The sequence below is a fragment of the Sciurus vulgaris genome, assembly GCF_902686455.1.
Source record: "Sciurus vulgaris genome assembly, chromosome: 6".
Classification (NCBI taxonomy): domain Eukaryota; kingdom Metazoa; phylum Chordata; class Mammalia; order Rodentia; family Sciuridae; genus Sciurus; species Sciurus vulgaris.
The window spans coordinates 56,642,211-56,667,424 of record NC_136466.1 but is presented as its reverse complement, the minus strand read 5'-3'; the positions used below and the strand labels follow the sequence as shown (position 1 = coordinate 56,667,424).

The 25,214-nt window shown below is 37.8% G+C and overlaps 1 protein-coding gene across 1 annotated transcript in view; it reads right to left on the bottom strand.

The window, feature by feature from the left end:
* GRAMD2B (GRAM domain containing 2B) overlaps window positions 1–5,537 on the bottom strand; it is a 118,655-nt gene extending 113,118 nt beyond the window's left edge. Inside the window, exon 1 of the mRNA XM_079144664.1 lies at window positions 5,311–5,537. Within this exon, the coding sequence (XP_079000790.1) occupies window positions 5,311–5,435 (125 nt within the window). The 5' untranslated portion in view covers window positions 5,436–5,537. The remainder of the gene's footprint in view (window positions 1–5,310) is intronic.
* Window positions 5,538–25,214: the final 19,677 nt, after the last annotated feature.

Sequence of the window (25,214 nt, the reverse complement as noted above, 5' to 3'; positions counted from 1 at the left end):
GTTTTCAATCAAGAGAATAGAAGATAATGCATTCTTTTCCCTAGGAAAAATACTTACTTTTTCATTGATAGGTTAGCCTTTTTTTTTTTTTTTTCAATTTCAACCCATTCTTCAGTGTCATATTAATCTATGTGACACACATAGATGCAATGGCTGTTTTTAGTATGACTTTATGGAATTCTGATAAGTTCTATTGTGTACAAGTGCCATTGAAAAAGAAAGTAAAAGTGTAAGACTGGTTACTTATATCATTTGCATTATTGAATATATAGTCCTAATGGCTACTGTGATTAGGCCACTAATGACAACAGAGCCCACCTCTTAGAATTTATACATCTAAAGATTGGAAGAAATTTCCAGAGCCTAGCCTCTGGCTCCATACATTTCAAACCTTGGTTCTATTCCACTACCTTCATGTTTCAATGTACATCACCTGTGGAGTGATGTACCTGATGACATCTCTGGCTCTGAACCTCTGTGTCACTAAGCTGGGTAGCTTAGTAGGAGGTGGGGATACTCAGGTAAGCCATTCTTGCACGAGCAGTTACTTATGTGTACCTAGACATGAAGGCAAATGGCATAAATATATTTCACTAATCCCCAGCTCCAAAATACTTCCCTTAGATTAGAATGCCAAAAATGTCCAGGGCCGGGGGTGGGGTGGAGGGAGGGACTGGAGTGCAGAGAGGTAGTAATCATAACTGCAGCTAAAATAGTATCTGCAAATTTTACAAAAACAGACGACTACGTGAGCATGTTGCTAGGGACCCTCCCCTGGCCTTGGAAGGCCTAGTGAGGGTGCAGGTAAAGCTGCATTGGTTTTGTGAAAAATGCACCCTGCTACAGGACATTTTGATGAGTGGCTGATATAGGACATGGTGCCAAACAATAAGAAAAGCCTGCTAGCTCAGAGCGGCAGGAGGCTGTACTAGACCTTTCAGGAGGTGCATCTGGAAAGATGAGTAAGAGCTTTTGAAGCAGTCGTGGGGAAGAGTGGGATTCCGTCGTGTTCAAAAGTCTGGCAATAGCACGGAGCATGCGTACTGAGAGCCGCTTACGTGCTTTGTATAAGTGGAAGTGTCTGGGAAGTCCGAGAAGACTGTGGGTTCCTTTTCTCCTGGTAACAACAGCTTCTGAGGAGTTCTACTGGAAATTTCTAATGCAAGGCCTAGACCTCTGCAGCCAACCTCCTCATTTTAACTTGCACAGCCTGTTTCACCGTGTCCTGGTCACTGCACCCTGGTTGCCTCTGAGTCAGCCTGCCCTATCTGAGGCTCTGCAGTGTCCCCAGGTCCTGCCACCCCAACCTTGCCCATGCATTGAAATAAGCCTTTAGAAAACCCCCATCAGAAGGGAACTTTTTAAAATCTGGAAATAGGCTAATAAATCCTGAAATATTAAAAGCACCCCCTTTAAAATCAGAAACAAAACAAGAATGCCTGGAATTGCTACTTATATTCAACATTCTAATAGGGCTTCTTGCTTGTGTAATAAAGCAAAAATGATTTAAAAGGACTAAGATCAGGGCATAAACAACATTTTTATTAATTCAAATGATATTATTATCTATGAAGAAGAGGGCATCTTGCAGGGTGTAGTAGAGCACATCTGTAATCCCTGTGGCTCGGGAGACAGAAGGATTGAGATTTCAAAACCAGTCTCAGCAAAATCGAGGCACTAAGCAACTCAGTGAGACCCTGACTCTAAATAAAATACAAAATATTTGTATCGAGTGCCCCTGAGTTCAATCCCCAGTACCCCCCCAAAACAGGAAGCATCTTAGAGTCTATAGATTATTAAAATTAATAAAAATACTTAGCAAGGGGTTGTTGAATATAAGATCAATTTAGAAATAAATTTATATTTCTGTACAACATCAACGAAATAAAAGAAAATATATTTATAATAGCAACAAAGGTATAAAGTACCTAGGAATAAATCTAATGAATGATGGAAAGAGCTTTGTGTAAAATATTTGAAAACTTTATTAAAGGACATTAAAGAAGACCTAAATAAATGGAGATATATACCATGTTTATGAGTAGATATATTTCTACTGTAAAGGTGCAGCTTCCTCAAATTGAACAATTGATTCAATGCAATTTCAAGTAAAGTTTTTACTTGACAAGCAGATCCTAAAATTCAAGTTGAAGAGCAAAGGGTCAAGAGAATCCAAATACTTCTAAACCAAGTATGGGGTCTTGTATTGCCAGATTTTTTAAAATTATAAAGTGACAATAATTAAGAATGTGATGTATGACAGAGCTGACAATGCAGATTCATGGGAAAAGGAGCCTATTCAATAAGTAATGTCAAACAATTCATTATCTGTATAAAAAATTAAACTATGCTCTAACTCACACAGAAGCAAAAATAAATCCCAAATGTGAATAAGACCTCTTTTGAAAAGAAAACATACTATTAGAAGAAGATATATAAGAAAATTCTTATGACATCAGAGCAGGGAAGGGTTTCTTAAATGAGTCACACAAAGTGCTAACCATAAGAAAAATGATTACTAAATTAAAAATAAGGTTTGGGACATAATAGAGCATGAAAAGACAAATTCATATATTGGAAAAGTGTTTTATAACACATATAACTAAAAAAAGTCACTGTGGAGTATTTTAAAAACTGTTAAAAAGAAGAAAAGTTAGTGACTCTTCCTTTCCAAAAGGAGGTTGAGGAAGGAACCACAATGATGAGTAAACATGTTGAAATGATGACTCTCCTGTTATTAATAAGAGAAATTCACATTAAAGTCTCATTTCACAACTTCCAGATGGGAAAAAATTAAAAAGGTGGACAATTCAAATGCTGTTGAGGCAGCAGAATGACTGCTGGAGGTCATGTCAACGACTGAATTTGGAGCATGATTTGATGTTAATAGGGAGGGCTAATCATGACCATAATCTATGATTAGCAAATTCCTCTCCTGGGTGTGTACCTTAGAGAAAAGCATGCCAGGAGACACCGGCAAGATGTAGCATTGCTTGAATGAGCAAAAAACTGGAAACAACCCATAGGGAGAACTAAGTGTCCTGCTAACGTGAACATCACATCACCTCCTCTTCTAACCCTTGGAGGCTTCCCATCATAACTAGAGCAGAATGCTAACCCATCAGGCGGCACTCTCCCCAGATGCAAGATCACACTCACCTCAGAACAACATGCCCTTTCCCAGTCTTTCATGGCTAGCTTTTTTCATTCTCTAAGTTGTCCTAGATATCACTTCTCTGGAAAGTTCTCTATCATCTTTTCATTTAAATTAATTCTCCTATCTTAATCTCTATCTCAGCTTTGATTTGTTTCCTATAGCACATGCTAAGTTTTAAATTCTGTATTGATGTTGCGTATGTACTCATTCATATCTTTTCTGCTTGTCTCTGACTTTAAACTAGTAAACACCTCGAAGGTAGGTGTTTGTCTCACACGTGATGGAATCACCTGGGTCTCCCACATAGCTGGGCATATGATAGTTAGTCTCAATAAACCTTTGTTGAATTGAATGATTGAATAAAAATGCTGCACAAATTCCACCTGTGCCCATTTAGTTTGTTGATCTGAACTCTAGTTCATGGAAAGAATAATGGGATACTAAAACAGCCACATAAATTCTTGACATTTATTTTGAAGCTGAAGGTAAGTGTTTACTTGGTCTTATTTTGATCTTAAAAATTTGACCAATTGCAAGTTATTTTCAGTGATTTTACATACAAAATACTAAATAGATTTGTCAATTAGACTAAAAGTTCTCTAATGTCTAAAGTATTTGGAGAAATTTTTAGGTTGGTTCCAATACATTTTAAAATAGCACTTATAAATGCTAAAAATGGAGATCTGATGTTGAGTGCTTGAATATGCAGGTGACATGGGCCTGGATCTTCCTGAAAGAAGTTTGCACTTAGGTCAATACAGATTTTTAATTTTTATTCTATTTATTTATTGATAATTATAAAAATTATATTTAATTATATTTTATATGTATTTATTTCCTGACATAGTTTATTTGATTTATTTTTCCTAGTTACAGTTTGTACCCAAAGAGAAGTCTGCATGACAGTCTATTTCAGAGACATGTTAAGCAGTCAAAACATGAGACACCTAGAGTTCAGCAAAATATATTTACGTTTTCAGTCATGAGAATTGCACTCTTGTCCAAACAACCAAGTGAAATAGTCTTTTAATGATAGAAAAATTAAGCTAACTTGAAAATAGATACATTAATCAAAAGTTGCATAAATTCTTGGTCTCTGAAACTTCTTTTTAAAATTATTGAATTTGTTTTCATAATTTGACATTCTGATTTGTAAATGCCATGAAATACGATGGGATTTCTTTGTTTTTAATTTTATTTTTGAAAGCTATGATTTATTCATTTATTGTATTACTAGGGATTGAACCCAGGGTGTCCTGGGTGTAAGACAAGCACTCTACATCTTCAGCCCTTAAAAGCTATAATCTAGAGCAATGCTGTATAAGTGATTTTGATGATTAAAGAAGAAAATAAATGATTATGCTTAATCTCTGACCTCCTGGACACGATATTATCTAAAAGTAAAGTTTGGGTGTGGAGATTCTTTCTTTGTTTTCACTTGAGAAATTCACATGAAAGGTCAATCAGAAACTTCTTATATTTGACTTCCCCCTCTACTTGATTTTACATTTTGTAAGTTGCTAGATAATTATTGAGACAGACTGAATAGAGTTAATGATTAATTGAAATTTTTATTAAAATATTTATTTGTAAAGTGTCAGAGTGATATTGATATGAATATTAATATTTGTGGCTCAAAAGGGTTTGTCTGAATCTGGCCAAGGTTGCTGTAAATCACTGTAAAGTAAATAGTTGAACTACAGTACAACCAGTACTATTTTACTGTTTAATTTAGAAAGGCAAAAAGAGGGCAATGCCTTCTATTTTAATAATTACTACTTAATATATTTTAATAATAATTCAGGTAATTCTGACACCAAAGTAGATTTTTTGATTTAACTATCTGGCTTCACTTCCTGTGAGCCTAAGTCAAGAATTGAGGAACTGCCCAGTAGCCAGTTATCTAGTACCAACAAAATACACAAGAAGGCACTAAATATGATTTTCCTTAGCAGAGGTGACAGTTCTGTTTGCTCAACTCATTTCCCTTTTTGTTCCCCATCGAATCCACTGGCTGGGATTCCTAGCTGTGCCTTCTCTTTCCCCTTACTGGCTGCTACCTCAGGGATGAGGAAACAGCCCTCCAACAGCCACCTCTTGGGTGACTGAGGCCGCCGGGGCTACTCACAGGGTCAGGGACAGGTTCTACCCACCTGAGAAACACCGATCCAGGGCTGTCCATGGAGCTGTGCGGGGTCCCTGCACTGACCTTCTTTGGACTGCCGGGAGTCTCAAACCGGAACACAGTGTCACTGGAAGACAACCTTTTCTTCACCATTGTAAGCTTGTCCACCAGCAAGTCAAGAAATTAGCTCAAAGACTCATTTTCAGATCTCCCAAATAGAGAGAAAATCTTTGTGTTTCAGCCCTGCACAATTCCTGCATCGCCTGACTTCTCATCTGAGTTTTTTTTTTTTTTTTTTTTGTTTAAGTTAATGAGTAACATATCAGCATGACATGGGTGGTTTTCTTCCTACTGACATTTGTTCTGCAACAGAAGTAAATATGTTTGGGAAATTTGCTTTCAGTTTACTAATATGAACACCACTAAATTGGTGGATTTACGCAGGCGAGTCTACAGAAAAGAAAAAAACCACTTAAAGAAAGAAAGAAAAATCAAATAAGAAGGAACAGAGAATGGCAGCATCTAAATATTAAAAGCAGGATGCTTTTGCTGATCAGCGAGCTTGACTAGCAGGGTGAGGAATGTGGCTGTGCTTCATGACTACACATGCAGGAAGTAACCAGCCCACTGTGTGAGTTGCACCCAACGCTTGGCGAGATTTTCTCGCACTGGAGGGTCAAAGCTGTGTTCTTTGGTCCTGGGGACCTAAAGTTTCTGGAATTCTTATGGACATGATATGTACAAAGTCAAGGGAGTCTTGACTTGCAGGCTATATATTTTGCTGGGTCACAGGAGATTGTGACCTGTACCAAAGACAAATAAACAAGCACTAAGAGTTTGAGTCCCATCTCTGTTGCTTGCTGGGGCTGGACCAACCCAGATGGTCCCAACTCCACTGTGCTTGCTCTTAGGATTAGAATGCAATTACACAGGAGAATAGGCCATGGTAATGTATTACTACTTATCTGGATATACGTTGTATTAAAAACAGAAAGTTCAGAGGATGAGTTTCTTTATGTGATCATCTTCAGTCACTTAATGTTTATCATGAAAACATGAAAGTCCTTCCTCCAACTTTTCTAGCAGCAGTGTTCCAAAATAACTATGGTCTCTCTTCTTATTGCCTTGGACTAGTGAGTGACATTGGAGAAGGCTGGCTTAAGAGAAGTACATGGATTCTGATTGTGGAAGAGAACAAAGTTTCCTGGGAAATCAAACCTTTAGCCTTGGCCTCATTTGCACTTTGCTCTGACCCACTGATAACCTGGCAGGGAGAAGTTTGTGCTGCTCAGTGTGCCGTATTGACGCTAATTTAGAAATTAGACAAAATATGTCCTTCTGGTTTGCCTAGGATTTTTCTCTTTAGGGCTGAGTACCCCAAATCCTAGGATACTCTCAGTGTTGGGCAATTGTGATGGGTGGTCACTCTCTGACGGTGCACTGCTTCCCTCCTGTCCTTCACAGAGCATGACCTATATCTCTTTTTTCCCCTTCTATCTATACTGCCATTGTGTTGGAAATCATGTTGGAAAGACACTAAATAAGTTATTGCTAACATGTTGAATCAAACCAATCACCATTTCTCATATCATAGCCACAACCTACATGGTAGTTTCTGTTCCTTCCAAACATAGTTTAATTGGTGCAGTTGTTAATAATCAATAAAATGTAGTATGATACTGTCTCTCTTGAGTGATTTCAGATTTTAACCAGGGACAACTTAGAACAAAATGTAGAGTAGGGAATCCAAGTGTCAGTGACTAGTCTTTGAGCATGTTTTTCAATAGATTAAGTTTTTCTAGTATTCACTCAATATGTCTATTGGCAAAGCTCTATACTAGTTATATATTTGAATGATAAGAAAATTTTAAAAGATGAGTCCTTGTACCAACCTTGTACCTAGGGAGAGACAATGTGCATAATTGAAAAGCTAACTAAAAATAAAAGAGGGAAGCAGTAATGTTTCTTGAGTCTGTACTAGCTAATTTTTTTCTGAGTCTATTTGATATCTCTGCTACATAATCTCATATATACTATGTCATTTGATCCTTGCCCAAATTACATTTTTAGAAATGAAGAAACTACATCTTAAAAACTTGCCATAATTAAATAGTAGGAATGTGGTCATGATGGAGTTCATTCATTCCACAAATATTTATTGAACTTTTATATTTAAAAGTAGGTGAGATCATTGAGATTGTAATTATTAGGAAAATCTCACGGAAAAGGTAGGATATGAGCTGAGTTTCAATGCCGGCACATTAGAAAGGCAGAAAGTAAAGGGTCAGAGTGCATGAGCACATACGTGAACATGAACCAGATGTGCATGAGTACAGAGTGTGTTGGTGAGTTCGAAGGTTCCCATGGAGGTTGAAGATCTCTGAATGCCAGGGTGGCTAATTTAAAATTTATTTTGTAGGTGAAGTGAATAAATTGATGAAAGATTAGTTTGATGGCCATGTGCTCAATGTTTGGAAGAAGAAGGAGATGATGCACCCTTTCTGCAGTCATTGTGGCGATGTGGTTATTTCTGTCAGGCAGCAACTTAGCAGCCCATAGGAAATAGTTAGAATAGTCTTGAAATAGTTAGAATAGTCTTGACAGAACTCTCAAGTAAGATGTCAAGTTAATTCCTTATCATGAGAAATTGTGCCAAAGATATGCTTTGCTGAAAGTCTAGAGTAGAGGTCATAAACTCATAAATGTCTTTGGGAGCTGAAATGGTGGACGTAGAAGCCTGTGGAAGGAGGTCGAAAACTGAAATGCTTGTCCCATCCCCAGGGACATTCAAATTTCAGACAAAGCAGATGCTGGTGGGGAAGGCAACTTACACCTGTTCAGGGAGTGAGGTTCAGCAAGAGCTTGCCCCAGAATTTCACTTCTTGATAGAAGCTGCCTATGATAAATCTGACAAAATTTCCAAGTAGTATGTTTGGGCTTGATGTTCAAATGGGAATAAGGTTCTGTTGCACATGACCACTAAAAGAAAACTAAATTCTAATTTTTTTTCCTCCAGTACTGGGAATTCAGCCCAGGGCCTTCTGAGTGCTAGGCAAGCACTGTACTCCTGAGCTACAACCCCAGCCCAGAAAATGTGAATTCTGACTGCTCTGTTTTTAAGATTAATTGCAATCGACTTCGGTCCACATCAGGAACACAGTGTTCTCTCCACTGGACCCCTTTACCATTTAAATATCACTATTGCCCAAGGAACTTCTGGCCTGTGCTACAGCTTTTATTTTTGCATGTGAAATGTAAAAGAAAGACCAGGAAATCAAAGACAAACAACTGGAACATTTCTGTATGTATGAATTTATGTAAATATGACATTCATGTAAATATATCCATAAAAGGAGATTAACACTGATCAAAATGAATAATATATGATAACAATTAGAATATAACTAAAACAAAGGCAGCCAAGACCCTTTTATATCTGTTTAAAATAAAACCAAACACAAAAAAAATGACAACTAGCAGGAAGTTTTAAGACCACCAAAGATCTAAATATATCATATTTTGGATATTCTCCAATAAGTCAGAATGTTGCATCTTTCTAAATTGAGTTTGTAAAAGAGTTCCACTCAGAAAACAGAGAAATGAATTTGGGTTCTTCGAGTTGTTAAGTTAGTCTGTCAACATCTTTGGACTTTGTTTTGCTCTTCTGCCAAATCCGGAGGTTTTAGGTGAGAATTGTTCTGCTTGGCCTTTCCAATATTTATGAATAGAAATTTCTTACACATTCATATAAAGCATGCTTATCTGGCCTTGCCTGGAAAATCAGACCTGATGACAGTGTGGCAGTAACTGGTTGATGCTAAGTAGTTCGCAGAGCCTGTGTGTGACAGGGCTGCCCTCTGCAGTTGGCCTCATCTGCAGCCTTCCTTTTATCTCTCTGCTTCACCTATTCTCATACTCTGCAACTAAGTTTAAAATTTCCAGCCTAGACATTGTTGAAGGTCTTCTCAAACTCTAATCTTCTTTGCTTAAACCCCATGAATTAAAGTTTGATTGTAAGATTTTTTTTTTCTTTTTTCAATGAAATGGCCCATAGTTCCAACAGGTTAGTATTGTGCAATAATGGTTGGCTTTGATAGTCTTATACAACAAAGACCAAATACACAAGAAGAAAGCTTCCCTTCTTTCCAAGTGTTCTGAGTCCATGAATAAGGAACTAATGTACCTATTGGTGCTAAGCTAGGTGGGAGGCAGGGACCTCACTCTTGTGTGTCTTCTTCTTCCTCCTCCTCCTAGAAGTGTGGGACTTGTATTTCAAGGCACAAGATCAAACTGAAAACACCAGATACATGGTTTCAAAACTGAGATTTCCAGAAGCATGAAATATAAATTTTCATTTATAAAAAAAAAAAAAAAATGAGACTTTGTCTAGAATTAAGCAAAGTTAGAAGTATTGAGTGCTTTAAGATATCTGGTGGATTATGCTTTATTCAGGCTACTATTGATAACATTAGTTTGTGGGGCTGGAGTGGTAGAGCACTTGCCTAGCATGTATGAGGCACTGGGTTCAATTCTCAGCACCACATATAAATACATTAATAAAATCAAAGTCTATCAACATCTAAAAATAATTAACATTAGTTTGTAAACTCTAATCACTACTCAGTTGGGCATGGGAAGTGGAGCCTGAAGTCTACATTGTAAGCATTCAGAAGATGCTCATGGTGATGGAGAAGGAGGAGGAGGAAGAAAAGGACAAAGGGATGAAAAAGAAGAATATGATGAGTTTTGAACTGGTCGTATTTTCATAAATGCTGAGTGGAAAGATATAATTACTTTTCTCAATGTGGCCTCAGCTGTGTGTCTGCTTGTGGTCTGTGGAAGACCTAATCCCGTAGGGAGAGTGAGTGTTAACAATCCTGGCACATGAAGGTTCGACATTGGTGGTAATGGCCTTGCCAAGCCGCCTGGAATATTCCAGTCTGACTCACAGGCTAGATTATATCTAAAGATCCTTCCTGTCTCCTCAAACTCCTTTATTCTATGGTTTCTGTGATAAAGATTGGAGAGGAGTTTAATTTTTCCTTAAAGTTCTGAACACTTTGTTGAAAGGATACAGAGAGAAATTGTATGTTGCCCTTGATGGAAAATTATGACTGTCTGTAGTGGGGTCATGACTTTAGAGGGAGTTTTTTTCCCCAAAATATTAGAAAATTGATCCTGCAGCTCCAGGAAACATGGTGAGACCAGACTTAAGATAACTTTACTTTTTCTGCATTTGGTTTTTGTGATACAAGGGAAAGAAAATTAAAAACCCAAGTTCCTCTTCTAGTTCTTCCACCAACTTGGGAAAAATCTCTTTGCTGTTTTTAATTATGTTTAATTAAGTTTATAAAATGTGTTGCAATAGTCGATTTTAAACATTCTGTCACTGTACATTTCTGTTGATTGAGCGATATATTTATTAGTTAACAGTGATGGGCTGATAAACTGGTTTTCCAGAAAGTGGGGAGGGAGGGAGCTCTGATTCGTAGCGTTGACCAATTTCCACAGTGTAAATAGTCCCACTATGGATGTTCTCAAGCTACAAACATGCCCTGAATGTGGCTTTGGGAAGAGATGCAGACCACCAGCTCTTGTGAGCCAGGACATGTTGACTTCCTTGCCCCATCATAAATGCTCAAATACTCAAATCTGGGTGTTGGGTAAAACATTTGCATTTGTCCATACAGTTAGCAGATTTATGAAATCTTGTTCTTTTGTTTAAATTACACTGTTGTCTGTCAAATTGCATACTATTTATTGTATATTCTGCCTTTGTTTGATTTTAAATAAATTGGTAATTATTTCCAACAGTTCTCAGAGAAATAGTTCTGGGGATGGGATGATCATTAGTGTCCCCATAAGAGTTTTTTTGGTATTATTATTATTTTTAAAAAATATTTTTTAATTGTCAATGAATCTTCATTTGATTTATTTATATGCAGTGCTGAGAATCAAACTCAGTGCCTCACACCTGCTAGGCAAATGCTCTAACCACTGAGCTACAACCCCAGCCCTTTCATATTATTTTTATTGGGGTAAAATATATATAACATAAAATTTATCATTTTAATCATTTTAAAGTTTAAAGTTTAATGGCATTAACTACATTCACAATGTTGTACTCTTAAGGTTTTTAAATGTACTTTTTTGTTTACAAAACAAATGTATATGTATTGTAAACATTTTGAAAACACACACACACACACACACACACACACACCACACACCACCATAACCTGTGCTCCTTAGCCCCCAGAGATAAAATCACAATTAACATTTTAGTGTCATCAAAATTATGTTTTTCTCTGAAGGTTTGTCAAAACAGTTTGGTAATCCTGAAAATATGTTCAAGGTTTGCTAAATTTATCTTTATTGTTTTCAAGAGGTCACCACTTTTGAGCAACAAAAGACACGTCTTTCCTCCCTCCCAGCTGGAGCACCAGGGGCCAGAGCAGTTGCAATTGAATCAAGGGCCTGTTTAGAGATTCCAGGAAACAGACTTGAGAAAGATTTGCTTGGGAGTAAACACACCACTGGCCAAGATGTTTGTGAGATTAGTCTAGAAACTCTGTGAGATTTTTAACCTTAGGAAGAATCTACTTAAGATACTTCATGTTTCAGAACTCTCATTTGTGTCCAGAGGGAATAGACCCACCCATGGGCTCATGAGAATGGTCAGTGGCAGAGCCAGGGCCACCCTGGATTCACCTTTTACTCCCACCTGGTGGTCTGGGTCCTTCCCACACCACAGTGCTGTGCAGAACTCCTCCTCATCGTGACTCAGAGGAGAACAAGAACCAGCAACAGCCATGTGTGGGTAACACAGTCTGTATACAGGGCAAGGGAGGGATGGGATGGCCCCACCCATAGTCTTTCATCTTCCACTGCTGTCCTCTGAGGTAACAATCCTCTCTCTTTCCCTCTCTGAAGAAAGACATTAGCTTTATTCGGCTCTGTTATTAATTATAGCACTTAAAAAGCCCCCAATTCTCTCAATTTCAGCCATTTTTCTCACCAAGATGCCAGGGTTGATACATATTTGGTCTTAAAAATGCAGACTCTCTGTGAATTTTTCCTAGGCCACTTAGTAACAGGGGGCTTGAAAACCTCTGTGCTTTAATTTCCTAATCTGTAAAATGGGAATAATAATATCTATTGAATAGATTTGTTGGGAAAGCAATTAGTTAATGTCTGTAAAGACTCTGAGGATGGCTTGGCACATAATAAATGTTTAGCAATTTTTTTAACATTTATTTTGATCACTATTTATAGTCATTTTATCAATATAATAAAACCATAGACCCTATTTAAAGTGACTGTCTTTAGAATTTTGAAAAAATATAGCTCTAAGATATAATTAATATGATACAAAGTTCACCTGTTTAAAGTGTATAATTTAGTGGCTTTCGGTGTATTTACAGAGTTGTGCAACCATCCCCATCATCTAATTTTAGATCATTTTCATCATTCCCAAAAGAAACCTTGTACCCAAGAGCAGTAACTCCCTGTCCTTCTTCCCTCCCTTCTCCACTTTCGCTGAGGCATCCTCTAATCTATGACTTTATTTTTTTCTTTCTGTAGATGAGGTATAGCTTATGTCATCAGCAGAGAGAGAAAATATTCATTCTGGGCATTTCATGTGAGTGGATCACACTACATGGGATCTTCTGTGACAGACTTTGTCCACTTAGGGTAAGGTTTTCAAAGATCATCCATGTAGCATGTATCAGTATTTCATTCCATTTAATGACAAAATAATATTCCATTGCATGGATGTATCACACTTTATGGTATCTATTCTTTAGTTGATGGGTGTTAGCGTTGTTTCTGTGGTTTGGCTATTAAGAATAATGCTGCAGTTGATATTTGTGTACAAGGTTTTGGGTGTCTGTGTTTTCAGTTCTCTTGGTTAGATACTCAGGGGCTGTCATATTTAACTTTTTTGAGGAACTGCTGAACTGTTTTCCAAATAGTGGGAACATTTTACATTCTGACCAGCAATAGATGAGAGTTCCAATCTCTGCACATGCCTACTGACACTTGGGATTATTTTGTTTTGTTTTTGATTATAGCCATTCTAGTGGATGTGAAGTTGTGTCTTATGGTTTTGATTTATATTTTCCTGATGACTGATGATATTGGACATCTTTTCATATGCTTATTGGCCATTCATATGTCCTCTGAGAGAATAATCTATTTAAATAAATCCTTTGCCTATTTTTTTCTTTTTTTTGACTTTGAATATGTGTATTGATTTTTTTCCATTTTTTTTATTAAAAATCATAAATTTATATAGGGCAATGTTGTTTGATTCATTCTGTTATTTTTTCCCTCCTCCCACCCCTCCCACCCCTCTTTTCCCTCTATACAGTCCTTCCTTCCTCCATTCTTACCACCCTCCTTATCCCTAACCCTAAACCTAACCCTAACCCTAATGCTAACCCCTCCTACCCCCCATTATATGTCCTCATCCGCTTATCAGCGATATCATTCGTCCTTTAGTTTTTTGAGATTGGCTTATCTCACTTAGCATGATATTCTCCAATTTCATCCATTTGCTTGCAAATGCCATAATTTTATCATTCTTCAAGGCGGAGTAATATTGCGTTGTATATATATATGCCACAGTTTCTTTATCCATTCATCAACTGAAGGGCATCTAGGTTGGTTCCACAATCTGGCTATAGTGAATTGAGAGGCTATGAACATTGATGTGGCTGTATCTCTGTAGTATGCTGATTTTAAGTCCTTTGGGTATAGGCCAAGGAGTGGGATAGCTGGGTCAAATGGTGGTTCCATTCCAAGCTTTCTGAGGAATCTCCATACTGCTTTCCAGAGTGGCTGCACTAATTTGCAACCCCACCAGCAATGGATGAGTGTACCTTTTTCCCCACATCCTCGCCAACACCTATTGTTGCTTGTGTTCTTGATAATCGCCATTCTAATTGGGGTGAGATGGAATCTTAGGGTAGTTTTGATTTGCATTTCTCTTATTACTAGAGATGTTGAACATTTTTTCATATATCTGTTGATTGCTTGTACATCTTCTTCTGTGAAGTGTCTGTTCATTTCCTTAGCCCATTTGTTGATTGGATTATTTGTATTCTTGGCGTAGAGGTTTTTGAGTTCTTTATAGATTCTGGAAATTAGTGCTCTATCTGAAGTATGAGTGGCAAAGATATTCTCCCACTCTGTAGGCTCTCTCTTCACATTACTGATAGTTTCCTTAGCTGAGAGAAAGCTTTTTAGTTTGAATCTATACCCGTTGTTGATTCTTGCTTTTATTTCTTGTGCTATGGGAGTCCTGTTAAGGAAGTCTGATCCTAAGCCAACAAGTTGAAGGTTTGGACCTACTTTTTCTTCTATAAGATGCAGGGTCTCTGGTCTGATTCCGAGGTCCTTGATCCATTTGAGTTGAGTTTTGTGCAGGGTGAGAGATAGGGGCTTAATTTCATTCTGTTGCATATGGATTTCCAGTTTTCCCAGCACCATTTGTTGAAGAGGCTATCTTTTCTCCATTGCATATTTTTGGCACCTTTGTCTAGTATGAGAAAATTGTATTTATTTGGGTTTGTGTCCGTGTCCTCTATTCTGTACCATTGATCTACCTGTCTATTTTGGTACCAATGCCATGCCGTTTTTGTTACTATTGCTTTGTAATAGAGTTGAAGATCTGGTATTGCGATACCCCCTGCTTCGCTCTTTCTACTGAGGATTTCCTTTGCCTATTTTTAATGGGTTATTTTGTCTTTTATTATTGAGTTGTGTCTTTAAATATTTCAGATGGAAGTTTCTTAAGATACATGATTTGCAGGTTTTTTTTTTAAACCATTTCATAGTCTCATCATTTTCTCTATGTTGTCCTTTGAAGCACAAAAGCCTTTTGTTTTGACAAAGTTTGACTTGTCAATTTTTTATCGCTTGTGATTTTTGTGTGGTACCTAAGAAATCATGGTCTAACCCAAGGTCATGAAGAGTTTCTCCTGTGTTTCCTCTAAGAGATTCATAGTTTTAGCTGTTATGAAAGAGTAAGGTCTATGATCCACTGAGTTAATTTTTGTGTATGTCATGAGGTAGGGATCCATTTTCCTTCTTTTGCCTGTTGTACCGGCACTATTGTTGAAAAGACTATCCTTTTCCCATTAGATTGCCTTGACCACTTCATTGAAATGAATCATTTGTGTTAGGGTTTATTTCTGGGAAAATAATTACTCTGATGAATACAAGTAGACATTTATTCAGAATTGGTGAACTTGATCATCTCTATTCTTTTTGGAGCTATTGTGTTCTCATTCTATTTAAATGTGGATCCACCAAAGTCTAAGGCCATGACTCTAGGTATTTTTCCTTTAATTCTTTTTTTTAAATTATTTTTAAATTTTTTACAGACTGCATTTTGATTCATTGTACACAAATGGGGCACATCATTTTATTTCTATGGTTGTACACGATGTTGATTCACATACCGTTTGTGTAATCATACATGTACATAGGGTAAAGATGTCTGTCTCAATAATTTTGAAATTATGTTTTTCTAGGTGGTTATTTATTTCACCTGTCTACAACTGTGATAATAAGAAGCAACATTAATAATCATGATTTTCTACAGATTTGTCAGGTATTTAGGAGAGTATAAGCTATCATCTCTTAAATAATGACAGGTAAAATGAAAGCAACTCATGTTCAAATACTCATCTATGTTGCTGATGATTGTATCTCTTCAGGTTAGCAAATTGCAGGGTCTCTTCATCTTGCAATTCTTCAAAGTAATGAAGAACATTGGGGCTGGGTCAAATTCAGAAGAGGTGACTGAGACGACACTTCTGTGATATTTTAATCTTGAGAACTGAGCTCATGGGATCTTTTAAAATGTGATTCAGGTCATAAGCATGTAATTTATAGCAGAGGAAATAAACATGGCTAATAAACATGAAAAATATTCTCTCCTAGCGATAAAAATGTGAACACCCATTTGGGTCCCAAGTTGGCAAGGAGTTTTTAAAGGTCACCACATTTTTGGTGAAGATGGCATGCTGCTGTGCAGTGCTGGAAATGAGATGATGCATTCATTTTGCAGAGGAGAAAGTTGAGACCCAGATATTCTAATGAGCTGATATTATGTCCCATAGCTTGTAAGCAGCAAAGCTGAGACTCAAACACAGATATATATGCTCACCAACTCTGCCACAGCTATGGAGAGCAGTTACCCTGGCAGGTCGAATGTCATGTTGAGATTTCTGGTAAGCCAGAGTTTGAATTTGACATCAGTCCTTTACCCTGTGAAAATGCCGCAGGGTGAGGTTAGGTTTGGTGATCCGCTCGCCACCATGCAGGCTGCAGAGCCAGAGGCAGTTTCTCTGATACCATGGTTCAGTTTCTTAGAGAGGGAGAAAGAGGAGAGGCAGGAATTCATTTATCATGTAATTTCTATATACCTGGCACTTTATATTTTTTATTATTTACATATTTAAGAATCTGAGATTGCTAGGGAGCAGGTATATTTTTCACCATTTTGGAGATAAGAACCCTGAAACTCAAGAGAAATCATCTCTTTTCCCAGACGACATATTCGGTTAAGAAGCAATGAAGCGAGATTCAAAAGTTGGTCAGTAGAATCCGAAGTCCTGCCTCTTTGCTCTGTTACGCCCAACTTCTTCAAAAGGAAAACAAAGCTCCCGATCTCCTCAGTCCAATTACATTTTATATCATGTTTTCTGTTCCCATCATGCCTCATAGACACTGTCTACCTTTACAGAGTCTGTGTGTCTGTATGGTGATGCCTTCAAAGTTTTTTCTGGACACATTCTCTTCTTTATTTTCTCAGATCTCAGCTGAATTTAATAACCTTTCAAAATTCTTTATTTTTGGAAGATAGGGTTTTTTTGAGGAATTTTAAAGAAATTGTAGCTAGAATAATGGAGGAGTTTAAAAACCTCTCTCTATATATACTTGGTACTTTGCTAGTAGTTCCACAAAACTTAAACTAGAAAACAAAGCAAAAACCGCAAATCCAAAGCCTAGCTATGGTGACTGCTTACAAGGAACTCCAAGAAACTCAACTAAAACCAAACAGATATTTCTGGATTAAAAGGAACTTAAATCCAAACCTCACACAGCAAGTGTGACTTAGTGCCAGTGTGTTACACTCCCATTCCTCTTAATTGAAATGGAAATAGAGAACTCTCCTGAACAAATCGAGTCTTAGATAGCAATGATGGCTTCCAAGTCTTTCCTGGCTTTGCTCACTATCCCTTTGCTTGAACTCTTCAACCTGAGTGGCATGGAAACCATAAGCTCTCCCGGTTCTTGAGTGTAACAAACATACAAGCAAAACAAGCAAGCATACAAACATACAAGTAAAATGAATCTGTCTCAGAGGTGGCTGAGTACATGAAGCCTGTGGGATCATCCTTTTGCTAAGCCTCTAAGAGTAAACAAGGAAAAGGCCCCCCCCCCCCCCCCCCCCCGTGGGCAACAAAGCCCCTTTCCATGTGGAGATATGGTGTCCTTGAGATCCCATAAAAGATCCCTTACACAGTAAAGAGGCAGCACTCACTTGCAACTGTTTTTTCCAGATCTGAAAACTGTCACTCACAATTCCAGGTCTGGATCCACTGACTTCACTTCCCTTCCCCTGAGCACATTCTTCAAGAGCTTGAGTTGTGCTTGAAGTGTCTGCGGGAGGCTCCCCTTTGCTGCTAGGGCCTGCTGTGTTCCGTTCATCTTGAAGAGGCCAGCTGATCTTCCAGAAGCTCCAAAGAGTATCAGGAAGGAACTTTGAGTTTATCCCTGAGCAGGCCAATGACAGCCTTGTCAGTCAAATGACCTGTTCTTCCTTCACTAGTGCTAGATCAAGGTTTCTCTTTCAGAATTAATGTAGACAGATGGGATCAGCCACACCAGAAAGCCTCATCTGTGGGTCAGCAGTGACCACAGAAACATTTGATGTGATTGCTCAGATCATGTTGCTGCCTCACCTCCAGTGCGTCATCTTGTCTTGATGTTGACTTAGCTTTGCTTTCCTCTACCCCTTATTCATGTCCACTGTGTCTTTCTCTAACCCTGATGTCTGTTCTCACTAGAGGTTAGTGAGTGCAGGCTACATCGAAGGTGGTACCCTAATGCCCCCTGAAGGGCCCTCAGTTTACTCTTATGAAGTTATGATGCACAATATATAAATAAAATGTCCCTACCACAACTTTGATATTTACTATTAAATGCTATTACCAATGTCTCATCATTCACACATCATCTGTGCTTTCTGTAATCAGAATATCCTTTTTTTTTTTAAATGTTTTCTGCCATATTCATCATGGTTCTTTTTTCACTGTAGAGATTCAAAACATATTTACTGACAATAATGCCAGAAGGTGAATTCATGGGAAGTTTATCTTCTCTGTTCTTCCTTTTTGAAAATTGTTCTACTGTGTCACTAGTGCAGACACTGAAGTTGCTCTTACTAAAGGGTAGCACACCTTTAGTGTGAGGCAAACCTGGCTTCTCATCCTGCCTCATGCCTGACTTGTTAAGCATGCTCTCAATGCTAGGGGTTTACATCCTTGCATTTCAGTTTCCTTTCCTGCAAAATGGAGCTGAGACTCTGGCAAGGCTGTTCTTCCTGCCCACTGCTTAACCTTACTGTTAAGAAGGAAATAAGAAACACCAGAAGCTGTTGCTTTCAAGATGGTTAGTCCAAGGTTCTTTTGATCACTGGCAAAGATACTTTCTGCCGGTTTAGAAACTTTAGGATATGGGTCACAGCTTTAGTAAATATTAACCCCAGTTTACTACCATTGTTATTAATGGCCAGAGAAACGAAAGTTCACAGATTTAATATGATGTGGATAAATCCAAAGTCACACATGCCTGGAGGTGAGACCATAAATAGAATAATGGTTTGGTTGTCTAATTCGTATTATTCAGAGTAGGAAAAAATAAAAAATAAAAACCTACCTCCCACACCATGTTAGGAATCTGTAACAAGGTCACTCTTACTTAGGCAACCTTTCATAAATGGAAAAGGTGCTATTTTAGACAAAGAAATTTGAAGACTTTTTATAGGCATTTCATCAAACTGAAAGTCTACTCCATATACCTCATAAACTCAAGTTTTTTGGAAAAGAACAAAAACAGCGTTTTGAGAGGGGAAAGCTGGTGGAAAGTGGTAACTTTGTAACAATAAGCTCATTACCATGATGGTACTAGAACAAAGAGGTTCAGGCTAGGTGTCAGGACTCTACTTCTGTGGGACTTGGCTCAAGCCATTTTATTTTCTTGCCCTCGGTTTCCTTATATGTAAAGTGGGCTTGGGATAGTGCTTCCCTGAATTGTGGTCTGTGGGCAGTTTCTCTAGCCTATGTGAAAGCTGGGAAACACTGTAACTTAGATTTTGTTCCTTAGAGAGCTTCATGAAGGTTGTTGACATTCAAGACATCGATTCACCTTTCTCAACTCAGACTTAACCAAATAACAATCATGGAAACCAGTTAACCTCTGTAGCAAGAATCTCATTTGAAAAATGCAGAGACAGGTAATTCCTAAGACTTCCTCTTGCTGTAAACGCATAAGAGTGAGCAGAGTTTCCAGTTCCATTGCAGTTCACTGTAGAGTCCACTTTTACCAAAGAAGGAAATGGTGCTACTGGCAGCCAAGCCAAGTGACCCTACCTGAATCCTGGCTGGCCAAAATCAACTGCCTTCCACATTAAAGAAAAAAAAAAAAAAAAAAAAAGAGGTGAAAAGGACAAATGAATGTTATGCAGTTTGATCAAACTGGGGGAAGCAGCTAAATTTGTTCTCTACTAGTCCCACAGGAGTTACAATGTATAGAAACAAAATCCAGGTGATATACATATGGAAATTTAGCTAGGTTGTGGTGGCCAGGGAACAGCTCAATGTCACCTGACTGGCGCATGAGGAAGTTCAGGAGCTCTCTGTTTCAATAGGGGAGTAAAATCATGTTTTATTGATTGCCTACTCTGCCAGACACCATCTTAGATATTTCCTAGGTTCCTTGTTTGCTCCTTGTAATAACCATATAGAGCATTACTATTCCCACCTTTCCAGTGTTGGTTGCAAGCATACCATCGTTTGGATAGCCACTGAAGCCTGCCAGAGCAAGTGGCAGTACCTCAGGTTGCTGGGATCAACACTCTTTCTATCCACATGTGTTCTCTAAGTGATATCAAATACTATCTGTAGGCGAATGACTCTCAAATCTTATCATCCCCCATGACTGCTCACTATTAAATAAACATCTCAAATTTCATGTGACCAAAGTAGACTGTTTCCTTCACAGCTCTCCTTTAAAACTTTTCTCATTTTACCCTAATCTACCTGGTTAATCACGCAAAAATTTAGGTGTGTTGATTCATCTCATCCCCTGGTTCTCCTTGCTCTCCTGGTGCAGCTCTTTAACGAACCTTACCTGCTGAGCCTTCAGAACACATCCCGAATTTCACCCTGCCCTCCACTGAGCTTTTATCACTAGTCCAAAATGGTATTGATACCGCCGTTTACCGGTGACAAGTTCTGCTTCTTCTAATGTTGAAGATTGAACACTAGAGAAGCACGCAAGGCAAGCATATTAAGCAGGTTTTATTTAAAGGTAATAATACAGACTTCTCCCGGCAGGAAAAAGGGGGCCATGGCTGATGTCCTAAAGTCCCAAGAAGTGAGCGCACCCTACATCTTTTATAGGTTAAATTCTCTTTTGTTCTCCAGTTCTCTCCTCCCCTTATCGCTCCTGCCTGCCTATGTGACTAGGCCTGGTTTTGCATTAAGTGAGAAACCATGGGCAGGGGGAGGGCCAGGGTGATTCAGGCAGATAAGGGCCCAGGGGGCATTAATTAGCAGCTCCATGCTTGCAGTTCTTGATAAAGGCAGGTAAATTTGGTAATCAATGGCCTCCGGAGATCCTTGACATTCCATCCTTCCAGGGGCAGTCTCCAACTTCCAGAGGCAGATGACTTTATGGCCTCCACTTCCTCGATTTAACCCGATCCCCTATTTCTACACTAACTACCTGTTCCCAATTCTGCCTTCAGTATCATCTCTTATCTAGACTATCAGTATTCTAGTTGTTATCTCTCCTACCTTTGTCTATGCTAGAATCAGCAGCCCAGATGATCTTAAGAAAAAAATCAAACCATGTTATGCCCCCATTCCCTACGTACTTTTAAAATTGGGAATCAAACCCAGGGCTTCATGCATGCTACACAAGTGCTTTACCACTGAGCTACACACCCCCGCCCTCCCCTTCATTTATTCATTTGTTTTTTTAGAGGTGGGGTCTTGCTATGTTGCCCAGGCTGGCCTCAAACTCCTAAGCTTGGGGGATCTTTCTGTCTCAGCCTCTCAGGTAGCTGGGGCTACAGGTGTAACCACTGTGTCTGGCTTTACTCCCAGTCTTAAAATGGGATGATTTGGTGATTTCACATTTCACTAAAAATAAAATGTAAACGACACCCTATGGTCCTGATCAGGTTTATTCCCTCCTCACCAATCTCTCTTGACTCACACTTCCTTTCTTTCTGATCTGCAATGCACCAAGCTAGTCCCTACCCCTGGTCTTTGCACCTGCTCTCCCTTCTGCCTGGGTAGCTTCACCTTCAGCTCTTTCTGTTCTCAATCTCTCTTCCACTGTCTCCTCCTCAGGGATGACGTCCCTGATCTCACTATAAAAAATAAGCTCGCATTGTGCAGAAACTATCCTAGCTCTATGGTTAATTATTTTATTAAGTCATCTCTATTATTATCTTGTTAATTTTTGTTTTCTTTTTTTTCTTGTTTTGTTGAACCTTGTATCCCTGTATCAGTGGAAGTCATGACTCCTGGTACAGGTAGTTGCTCATTGGTATTTATAGAATTCCTAAGGTTTGACTGCATCTGCTCCCAAACCTAGTGCTGGCCAATGCAAGCCAATGCAATACTCTTACCAGGTGAGGCCTGTAAGAGGTGATTAGGCCAGGAAGTCCTCTCTTGTTTAAGATCCTTGTAAAAGAGGCTTTGCACAGGCGCGTTTGGTTGGTTGTTTCTTCTGTCTTCCACAAGAGGCTACAGCAAAATGGCTCTCGCCAGACATGGAGTGTTCGCCTTGGTCTTCGGCTCCAGCCAGCCAGAATGGTGAGAAAGTGTTTTTTTCCTATTCTTTATAAAATACCTATTCTCGGGTATTTTGTTACAGCAGTACAAATAGACAAAGGCTAGGATTAATAATAGAAACAAACAAAATTTGTTTTGATTAGTTTTCTAGCCATTTCTGTTCAATGCACATTGAAAAATAAACACGTAAGTCCCATGTCCTCAAGTAGATTTCAAACACATGAACTCTTAGGAAAAAATTTGAAATGAGATTATCATGTACTCATAAGTATTTTGATGTACAAAAAATAATAAAATGAGGTCAAATACATTTGCACTGGGGCAATGGGGGTTAGGAAAGAATAAGGCTCCTTTGGGTACACTTTTGAAGTCATGGTTTCTGGGGAAGGGCACGAATTAAAAACGCACATGGTTAAATATGGAACTGTCATGGTTCTTATCCTCATTGCTAATAAATGAGTAAATCACCACCCGTCCTGGGATTTCCTCCACAGCTTTATCACTCAGGTTAAGGGAAAGGAGAGGGTTGAAGCCTCCTTGAAACAAGCCTGCCTCTCATAACCAAGATAAAGCAAAACTGTCAGACGGTGAAATGCTATTTTAGTGTGATGCAGCACTTTTCTACATGTTGTAGAGATGGGGGTGGGATGGGGTAATGAGTACATTGTATTCTCAATAGGAAATGTATATTGTACCAAGAAAATTACATCTTTGAATTCCTGGCACCATCTAGTGGTTAAGGAATCCTTATTTAGAGACCAGTCAATTTCCTTTTTTTTTTTTTTTTTTTTTAAATTTTATTTTTAGTTGTGGATAAACCTTTATTTATATGTGGTGCTGAGAATTGAATCTAGTGCCTTATACATGCTAGGCAAGCGCTCTACCACTGAACCACATCCCTAGCCCTGAGAGCAATTTGTTTCTTGTTTTCTTTCTTTCTTTTTTTGATTGTTTCATGTTTTTTAATCATAAAGGACAAAGTTTATACATTTTTTTGCAATACATATATTTGTTTACAAAATATACAGAAACTGGAAAATTCAATTCAGCAAATAATGCAATTGAAAATTAACAAAACACATAAACAAGTATTTCATTGAAGAGGATAATCAAATGGCAAATAAGCATATGAAAAAATACCCAGCATTGTCATTGGAGAATTTCACATTAAAAAACCATAATGGATACCAAAGATTCTCTCTCTCTCTCTCTCTCTCTCTCTCTCTCTCTCTCTATATATATATATATATATATATATACACACACACATACAAATATGTCTAGTTTTTATTTGCAAAATAAAAAGTGCTAACAAAATTTGTTGCTGTGTACCATATGATAAATGAGAGAATTAACAATTGCAATAAAAAAGCATTCCAACAATCTTCTCTGAGCCCGACAGCAGAACTATTTAACCTATCATTTACCCAATTTTCCACTCCCTTCGTGTCAGGTGTTTTTTATTCCCAAAAAATATCAATAATTTAAATATAAATGATCTAGATATTGTAATTAGAAGGTACAAATGTTCAACATGTGTAAAAGCAAACAATAACATAGATATATGTTCTATACATATGTCACACTTTAAATATCAATACACCAAAAGGTTAAAAGAAGGGGAAAATAAGCATGGGAAATCTGAAGTAGAGCCATTAATATAAAATTTCAAGAAAAAGTTTTTTCAGAGATAAAGGGAAACATTTCATAACCATAATAGGGTAACTTAATCAAGAAAGTATAACAACCCTGAATGTGTATGTCCCTAATAACAAAATTTCAAATATATGAAGTGAAAATTAATAAAACTAGAAAGACAAACCCCCAATCATAGTTGGAGGTTTTAAGCTCCCTCACTTTGCTGGAAGGAGTAATGTTTTAGAAGGCTTAACAACATTATCAGTCACCTTGACCTATTTGTTATTTATAGACAACTATACACAAAAATAACAAGTAGAAAATTACTAAGGATTAACTATATTCTCATAAAACAAGCTTTGAGAAAATTTAAGAATTTGAAATAATGAAGACTGTTTCCTGCATGATTACATTTGAAATCAATTACCTTGAGACATATAGAATCCCACCCCTGTTGCGGGGCACAACTTAAGAACAGACCACCTTAAGTATCTGTTCTATGATTCAAAACTACAAACTAACGTGAGATCTAAAATCATTAGCAGAAGGGGGAAGTGGGTCAAAATGACCTTACTTAGGTACAAATTAAAGAGTGGTTACTAATATCTAGATAATCACTGTTGACATGGTACATTGCTTAAGAAAAATAGGAAAAAGAACGATTTTACATTATATAAGAATTGCCATTTTGTGTTGTCAAACATGCTATGCTAAGCAACTGTTGATGGGTACAGGGGCAGGTGTTCTCATGGGAGAAGCATTTCCTGCATGACATGGAGTCTCAAGGTAAAATTGAGTCTGTTTAGTCATTGCCCATACAGCCTGGCATATAACATTTTCATGGAGTCAAATATGTCAACCCATCACAACCCCCATGTCTCAACTACTTCAAAATTAGACCGTATACTTATAAATATCTCACGATCAAAGAAGAAAGCACAAGAAAAATAAAAAGTGCTTTGAACTAAGTGATAATTAAAGCTTAAACCATCTGAATCTCTGGGACGAAATAGTACTAAGATGTGCATTTATAGCTTAGAGTAATTGTGGCACAAAGAAGCTAGATTAACAAATTATTTTCAAATTAGTAGGAAGGGAAAAATAAGAGGAGCAGAAATATGTGAAATAGAAAAGACACAGCTAAAAGTCAATAAAAATCTAACAAGTCTAACTAAGAAAAGCAAGAAAA